Consider the following 8,913-nt stretch of genomic DNA (forward strand, 5'->3'; position numbering starts at 1 on the left):
ACTCAAAGTCACTGCACATTGCTGGGGAAAGCTTCGGGTGAAGGAAATAGGGGCAGGATGAGACCCTGAAAGGCAGCTTCAGACAAGGGAATTGGGTGAGTCTGAGAGTCTGGGTGCGGTCGGCTAGGGCCCACTGCGGGGCACAGGTGAGGGGCACAGGCTGGCGGGCGTGACCCAATCCACCGTGGGGAAGCTCCCGGGTCCGTGGGGCGCGGTTCAGCCAGGCGCCTGCAGGGCGAGGGATGCTGCCCCGCCCCGGGAGGGCGGGCCCGGGGAAAAGAGTACTAGAAGCGGCCGAGCCACCGCCCAGCTCTAACAGCTAGCGGAGCAGCGGGTGGAGCACTAACCAGGTGAGCTGCGCACAGAGCACTACCCAGGTGAGCGGCGCGGGGCGCGGGGACCGGTGCTTGGTTCAGTGCACCAAGAAAGGGCTGGGCTCCCGGGAGACGGACGGAGGTGATCTTCAGGGTCCCAGGCGCCGATCCACCGCCTTGGCTCTCCAGCGGGTAACTCTCGGAGAAAGTTAGTCACGACCTACATACTAAGTCTCTTTGGGATGGCGGGATGCCAGCGGGCCCTGGGCACTCCTTCGAAGCCCAGCGTTCTAGTGAGCCACAACCCACGGAGATCCACTTTGTAGCTGGCTCCAAGAGGTTAGGTTGCCCCTAGCTTGGCCATAGGAATCAGGTGCCTCTCCTGGCACGTTGGGGGTGGGGGTGGGAGTTTGGGGACTCATCAGACATCGCCCAGGATATCTGACTTGGCCAGCAGGCTCCTTTGGTGCACGTGGAAGCCTTCCACTAGAGATCTTGCTGTGTGGTGCCAGTGAGTTCCACCAGGTTCAGCGGAGGTAGGGGCTACAGCCACCCCCTGCGTGCTTGACCGCACAGGAAAGTGCTGCCCAAGCCCTAGTGCGCATGTGTCGGGATGAAGAACTACTGTAACCTCTAACATTTTTTTGTAAGCCAAGTGACTCATCCGTGACCAGTGTGGATATTTGTGCAATAACCTCTAGATCTGGGTGGAGGAAGTCTTGGGTGTGGCCGTGTTGGTCTCAGAGTGCAGACCCTTAGCTAAAGCCTTTCAAAGGTTGCATTTATTCTGAATTATGTTACTCAAACACTAATACAGGGAATTGGTGATGGGACCGGAATGGGTTGGGAGGGGGGATTGGGGCAGAAGGTTAGGATTCTGGCTAACCCTAGCAGGAAGCAAGCGATTCCTATTTGAAGAAATTGGAATATTTATAAAGAGACCCCTGGGGAGTAGGGTTTCTGGATAGTGAGAACATTTGGACTTAGTGACCTGACTAATTCTGAGGAAAGCAAGAGGAATCACAGTGTGTAAAAACTACCACTTTCTGAAATTCTAAGCTGTTCGCTTCAAGTTTATAGTTCCATATTTTTATTTATTTACTTTTGGGGGCAGGGGGTGTCTTAATTAGGGATTTACTGCTGTGAATAGACACCATGGCCAAGGCAGCTCTTATAAAGGGCAACATTTAATCGTGGAGGGGGTGGCTTACAGGTTCAGAGCTTCAGTCAATAATCCTCAAGGCAAGCACATAGCAACATCCAGGCAGGCATGGTGCAGGAGGAGCTGAGAGTTCTATATCTTCGTTTGAAGGCTGGTAGTGGAAGACTGGCTTCTAGGCAGCTAGGATGAGGGTCTTAAAGCCCACACACACAGTGACACACCTACTCCAACAGGGCCACACCTTCAGTTAGTGCCACTCCCTGGCCGAGCATATACAAGCCATCCCAGGGAGGCAGGCAGGACTGGAACCCACTATGTAGCCTAGGCTGGCTTTCAATATTCAGTCCTATCTCAGGCTCCCAAGTGTAGGGGCTAACAGTGTAAACTACCACCCCCAACTATTTCCATAACACTTGAAGTTTAATAACAAAAACCTTGCTTGTCTGCAACAACAGTCTTTTGGGGGTGGGGCAGTGCCCGTCTGAAAGAATTTTTTGTTCAGACAGGGCTTCTTATGTGGTCTAGGCTGGTTTAGAACTTGTGATTTTTCCAGGCCAATAAAACCACACCTAGCAATTGTCTCCTTCATTTTTGCTTTGTTTTGCTTGTTTCTTGAGATAGGGTCTTACAATATAACCTTGGCTGGCTTCCTACTCAGCACAGGGTTCAGGCTGGCCTTGAACCTATGCCACTCTCTACCATGGTTTCCTGAGTACTGGGATTACAGATGTGGACCAACCATCTTTACACTATACTTTTTCCCTGAGATAGTCATATTTATCTTTGATGGAGACTAGCTTCCTAAATTCAGAATGCTTAGGAGTTTGGTTTGAAATCTGTACTTATTCCATCTTCTGGGGAGGACATGGATGAGGTCTTTCAGGCTTAAGCTAAGAAGTGTTTAATGGATGGCCCACTACATTGTGCACAAAGCAGAAGAGGTAGAGAATAGCTTGAGGGTTGACTGGAAAATTTGATCATTTTTCTGTAGAATGAGTCTATTCAAGGGTTCTCAATTAATGAGATAGTTCACCGGGTCAAAAGCATTTGTTCATCATTTTTCGAGATGGGGTCTCACAGGTAGCCCTGGCTGGAACTCCATACATTAGGCAGGCCTGGGGCTGTGACACCCACCTGCCTCTGCCTCCTGAATATGCACAGATGCTTTCCAAAGATCTGTTCCCTAGGTGGGTTCAGGGGTAAGTGCCTGTCATTCCAACATTCAGGGGGTAGAGCCCAGGGAACCCCAAGATCAAGGCCAGCATAGGCTACATTTAGAATTCCAAGCCAAACTGGGCCAAAGAATAAGACATATCTTAAAATATATAAACAAACTTCTTACTTCTTGCCGGTGAGCTCAAGTGTCCGAGGTCAGTCTTATTCATGATTCAGGTGCCTATTTGCCTAGCTCCCTCATAGCCAAAGTCTAAATCTTCACTACAATAGACACATACACATTCACAGCACACACACACACACACACACACACACACACACACACACAAACATACCCACACAGACATACCTCAATTTTTAAAAAAATCTAGGGTTATAGAGATGGCTCAGTGATTAGGAGCACTGAGTGCTCTTCCAGAGGTCCTGAGTTCAAATCCCAGCAACCACACGGTGGCTCACAACCATTTGTAATGGAATCTGATGCCCTCTTCTTGTGTGTTTGAAGAAAGCTACAGTGTACTCATATACATAAAATAAATAAATAAATCTTTTAAAAAATCTATGTTTAAGAAGTAAATACAAAGCTGGGCGTGGTGGCGCACGCCTTTAATCCCAGCACTCGGGAGGCAGAGGCAGGTGGATTTCTGAGTTCGAGGCCAGCCTGGTCTACAGAGTGAGTTCCAGGACAGCCAGGACTATACAGAGAAACCCTGTCTCAAAAAAAAAAAAAAAAAGAAAGAAAGAAAGAAGTAAGTACAATAAAAAAAAAGGCAACAACATCTAATAACAATGAATACTTTTTTTGGAAAAACACAATTTATTGGTTAAAATGTGGTTTTTCTTAACAATGTGACTGTGCACAAAAGCATTCTGTACTCAGCAGCCTGTGTGTTGAATGATTCACCGAGTTAGTGTTCTGGCCAAAGCTGTATTTTATTTTTAAATCTGTTTACTATTTCAGCATGCTATGTAGTTCTGGATGAACAAACCAGAGAATTTTTCAGGGAAGTAACTAAAAATTTCAAAGGATACTATTTTAAAACATCAAAAATGTACTCTTTTAAACTAGTCTAAGACAAACTTGAATTAGGAGACAGGAAACTTGGGCCCTTGTCCCCAACATGCCAGTGAGATGGCTTCTGGCCACCGAATCAGCTCTCAGATTCCTCACTTCACAGTGGGAATGTTTTCTTCAGCCAGTGTCACCAGATTGCTAACAAAATCAAAAACAGCTCCGTGGAAGTTCTTTGGGAAATGGAAATCAGTCTACAAGTGCTAGGAGGGTGTCACTGTCCCAACATCCTGTGGAATGTGTCACAGAGCTGTCCAAAGTGCCCTCCAAGGCCCACGTGCGTCACAGTGAAGTCTGCTGCCTCTAGGATTTCATTTGGTGAGATTGGAAAGTGGGCCAGTCTCTTAAAACTGTAGCATACTTGGGGGGGGGGGAGGATGTCTGTAGGGGGCTGGTCTGGAACTTGCTCTGTAGATCAGAGCTGGCCTCAAACTCACAGAGATCTGCCTGCCCATGCCTGGGTGCCGCTCTGCCCAGCCTAGGTTTTATTTTCTTAAGGAAATTCTGAAGCCAGGAACTGTGGCTTGTGCCTTTGATCCCAGCCACTTGGAGGCTGAGGAAGGGGGACTGCCATCAGTGCTCAAGGCCAGAATGGGACCCTGGAGCTTTTGTGTGGGTCAGGCTGACCTCAACCTCATGGGAGTTCTCATGCTACAGAATGCTGAGCTCACAGGCATGCCACACTATGCTCACCTAATCATGTTATTTCTTGGGGAAACTGAGTAAAACATCACAGGTGGGCAGATGAAACCAGAAGAGTCTGGTTATTTCCAGGTCCAGGTCATTCTCACGGTAGCAAAATGATGTAGTCATTCTGAGCTCTGATTGAACTCACCCCCCCCCGCCGTCCCCCCCCCCCAGCCAAAGCTACCCTCCCCTGGCTGCTTGTATTACCTAGTGCTAGACTGTTTGCCAAATATGCCAATGCTGTTAATTTAATCCCCAGCACCCTAAGAAAGAAAAGTTTCCAAACCAAAGCTGCTCTCTGCTACACTCTGAGGGATCTGTTGAAAAGTGGGGCAGGTTCCAAGCATCTTGTGGTTTTATAGGTGTGGCACGGGAGCAAGAGCCGGAGGAAACAGGGTATGTCTGCAAACCAGTCCTAAGACAGCTTTGTGTAAGGCAAACCTGTTTGGCAGTATCTTGAATGCAATTGCTTCTGTTCACATTGCCGCCCAACTCACCTTTGCCTGGCTAATTTATTGCTGTTTTATTTGGAATATTGAGTACCTTCAAAAAAAACAACAACAAAAAAAACAGAAAAACAACGCAGGCACCACAACCAACACTTGAGATGCTGAGGCAGGAGGATCATAAGTTCCCAGCTCACCAGCAAGCTCTCAGATTTGAATGTCCTGGCAGAGTCAGACAGTACTGACCATACTCTTGTGCACATGCTCTCGTGTCCCTTGCTGGTCTGTGGGCCCTGTGATGGTGTGGAAAGTGATGGCTCAGAGCAGGCATCAGGTGTGCCAGTGGAGGATAAATAACCAGGCAGCAGCCATGTCATCTGTCTTTGAGATCTCAGTAGGAGCCAACAGATAGTTTTCCTCTCATGTCCCAGAAGCACTATGGCTGGAAAGAGGGCTTTACTACCCATGAATCCTTGCAAGGGTAGAGAAACGCAGGGAAGCAGGTAGCCGAGAGAAGATGTACCTTGTACCATCTTTCACCGAGAGAAGAGGCAGGAAATCCTCAACCTACTCCTTGGCCCTCAAGGTCTTTTACTCTCTGGCTTCAGAACACAAGCTCCTGACTTCAAGGTCTGACTTCACAGCCTACGTGGGTTTGGAATTTAGCTATAATGTACCTGCGCCTGTCCACAAGATGTTTTTCCAGTCCAGCATCATTGACTTAGGCAAAATGATTGTACACTGACTGGAATTGCCCGTGGACTATTTGGGATGTTTAATCTCATGAAGGTTTATAAATTGTTTTAAGCTCAAATACCAATAATCCCCTTTGGCTTTTCTCTCTTAGGAAAATGGCAGACAGCTTTTCGGTAAGTATTTCATGTCTGTTTCCCCATACACACGCGCATGGGTTAAAAGGTTTCATTTCTACCACCGAGCTTCCCCTTTGACCCTCCTCCTGACCCTCTGGCTCACTTGTGCACTCCGGCCTGTTAGGGGCAGGCTTGCTTTTCCAGCAGCAGATTCCAGGGAGAGGCGTGGCCTCCTCAGCAGCGATGTCCCTAGAAGCAGCAGGACCAATGGCATGGTCTGCTCATGCCAACACCTGCAGCTGTTTCTCATGTTGATTAGAAAGCATGTGTTGATAACCAGTCAGTTCCTGGTGTAAGGTAGAAGAGCTTAATTCACCCTGATCTTCGATGATGAGAGGCCAGAATAAAACATGAATCAAGACAGCAGAGGATCAAACTCAAAGCAGCACAATAGGCCAGGGAAGAGTGTGAATCTCCTTCTGTGTCCCAGCTTCTACAAATGCCTGAAGTCCCCTGAGTTCTGTGTAGTGAAGGAAGGAGTCCCATCCTCTAATTGTTTGTCTTTCTTTACAGCTTAACGATGCCTTAGCTGGCTCTGGAAACCCAAATCCTCAAGGATATCCCGGTGCATGGGGGAACCAGCCTGGGGCAGGGGGCTACCCGGGGGCTGCCTATCCTGGGGCCTACCCAGGACAGGCTCCTCCAGGGGCCTACCCAGGACAGGCTCCTCCAGGGGCCTACCCAGGACAGGCTCCTCCTAGTGCCTACCCTGGCCCAACTGCCCCTGGAGCTTATCCTGGCCCAACTGCCCCTGGAGCTTATCCTGGCCCAACTGCCCCTGGAGCCTTCCCAGGGCAACCTGGGGCACCTGGGGCCTACCCCAGTGCTCCTGGAGGCTATCCTGCTGCTGGCCCCTATGGTGTCCCCGCTGGACCACTGGTAAGAAGGAAGTTGTTTCATGGGCTTGCTGTACAAGTGGAGAGGACATTAGAGGGAATTTAAGCCTGCTGCTTAGAGCCATGTCTTAAGGGACAACCACAGGGGTGTAATTGGTCAAGTGAGAAAAGGACTGTGTTCATATTGAGTTTAGTCTGTGACTTGTTATAATAAGACATTGATAAAGGTGCTTTATAATATAAATATAAAGGTGCTTTATAATATAAATCAAGTTAAGATTGTAGTAATGAGTGGTACACACCTTTAGGAAATAGAGGCAGAAGTATCTCTGTAAATATGAGGCCAATCTGGTCTACATAGACATCCTGTTTAAAAAAATAATTACAGGGCTGGAGAGATGGTTTAGCGGTTAAGAGCACCGATTGCTCTTCCAAAGGTCCTGAGTTCAAATCCCAGAAACCACATGGTGGCTCACAACCATCCGTAACAAGATCTGACACCCTCTTCTGGAGTGTCTGAAGACAGCTACAGTGTACTTACATATAATAAATAAATAAATATTAAAAAAAATAATTACACTATGAGGCAAAGTTGTATTATTAATAACTAATTGAGTTCAGTGGTTTATACTTGTAACCCCAGTAAATACTGAGAGCTTTCAAAGCTGCAAAGCTTTAGCTCAAACCAGGGATGCAGAAAAGGAAAATGACAGGGTAGGGGAGACTCCTCCATCTCATACCCATGCAAGGAGCCTTCCAGTTTACCCACCCACTGGGAGCAACTCCAGGAAGTATATACAAGGTCAAATGCGGATCAGAGCGAGAGATAGGAGTTTGGGAGACAGCAGAAACTAGGAGGAAACTTCATAAAGGAGAGACCAGAGGCAGGGACAGCGCTCTGGGGATGTCCACCACACCTTAAGCACTTTGCTTAACACCTGTGGAATGAACTGTAGAAGTGCTCATCCAACACAGACACATGTGCAAAGCGTTCTGCTGGTGACCTGTGAGCACAGAAGCCCCAGGCGACACAAACCTTTCCTCTGGGAGCTGAATTACAATGCTTTATGTCATGTGACAAAGGACCCAGGGACCCCGTGCATGAAAAGATTGTTGGTCAACCGCCTAGCTTAAAATGTTACAAAAATGAGTTCGTATGAATGAATTATGGGTTGAAACAGCCCCAACTGATGGTCCAAGAACATTTGGTCATTAATTTGTTAATTTCTCAATTAACTTTTGTGTACATAGGGGGCACTCTCTGTCTTCCATTTCTTTAGGCCCTGGACAAGGTGGCCTCAGAATCTACACAGGGCTCTCTGTTGGTTACTGCATTGTACCAATGTTTGCAATGTACTTTACATTCCCCAAGAGAGCACAGTGCCTTACTGACCCTGGAATGCTTGTCTGTCCCAGACGGTGCCCTATGACCTGCCCCTGCCTGGAGGAGTCATGCCCCGCATGCTGATCACAATCATGGGCACAGTGAAACCCAACGCAAACAGGTACAAGGGTGACCCCAACAACCCATCTGTTGAATGGTTTTGAAATAAAGACTATCTTAATTAAGAAGGCTTTGTAAACTACACAGTAGAATCCAAGCTGGGCTGTCACATGGACTATCTCATAATCAGTACTTGATCCCATGACACTTTTCTGTTGTGCTGTTACAGAGTGAATGGTAACATCCTCTACTCTGTGTTTTGGTGTGTGTCATATGACTTCATTGACATGAGTGCAGGGAGAGGGCTGTTTGTGGTGGTTTGAATACACTTGGCCCAAGGAGTAGCACTATTAGGAGGTATATATAGCCTTGTTGGAATAGGTATGTCACTGTGGGCATAGGCTTTGATACCTTAGTCCTAGCTGCCTAGATGTCAGTATTCTGATAGCAGTCTTCAGATGAAGTTATAAGACTCTCAGCTCCTCCTGCACCATGCCTGTCTGGATGCTGCCGTGTTTTCAAATTGATGATAATGGACTGAACTTCCGAACCTGTAAGCCAGCCCCAATCAAATGTTGCCCTTTATATGAGTTGCCTTGGTCATGGTGTCTCTTCACAGCAATGGAAACCCTAACTAAGATTATACCATTGCTTCCTCTGTAGACAAATAAAACTGACGCTCAGGTCTTAGGTTTACTGAATGGCAAGCTAGGAAGCCCAGCCTTCTGGGTAGATGTCATTTACTTAAAGGGTTCGAGAAGATTACCATGGCATGGCAACTCTTTTTTTTTTTTTTTTTTTTTTTTTTCTGGTTTTTCGAGACAAGGTTTCTCTGTGTAGCCCTGGCTGTCCTGGAACTCACTCTGTAGACCAGGCTGGCCTCAAACTCAGAAATCTGCCTGCC

At 47.5% G+C, this 8,913-nt stretch overlaps 1 protein-coding gene across 2 annotated transcripts in view; it reads left to right on the forward strand.

The window, feature by feature from the left end:
- The first annotated feature begins 308 nt into the window (after positions 1-308).
- Positions 309-8,913, forward strand: part of Lgals3 (galectin 3) — a 12,366-nt gene continuing 3,761 nt past the window's right edge. Inside the window, exons 1-4 of one of the 2 annotated variants that reach the window (XM_021203896.2) lie at positions 309-350; positions 5,705-5,726; positions 6,243-6,608; positions 7,982-8,070. In XM_021203896.2, coding sequence (XP_021059555.1) covers positions 5,709-5,726; positions 6,243-6,608; positions 7,982-8,070 — 473 coding nt within the window. In that variant the 5' untranslated portion in view covers positions 309-350; positions 5,705-5,708. Of the gene's footprint in view, positions 378-5,704; positions 5,727-6,242; positions 6,609-7,981; positions 8,071-8,913 lie in introns of both variants that reach the window. The other variant, XM_021203895.2, reaches the window with a different exon arrangement.

The sequence above is a fragment of the Mus pahari genome, chromosome 8, assembly GCF_900095145.1.
Source record: "Mus pahari chromosome 8, PAHARI_EIJ_v1.1, whole genome shotgun sequence".
NCBI classification, from domain to species: Eukaryota; Metazoa; Chordata; class Mammalia; order Rodentia; family Muridae; genus Mus; species Mus pahari.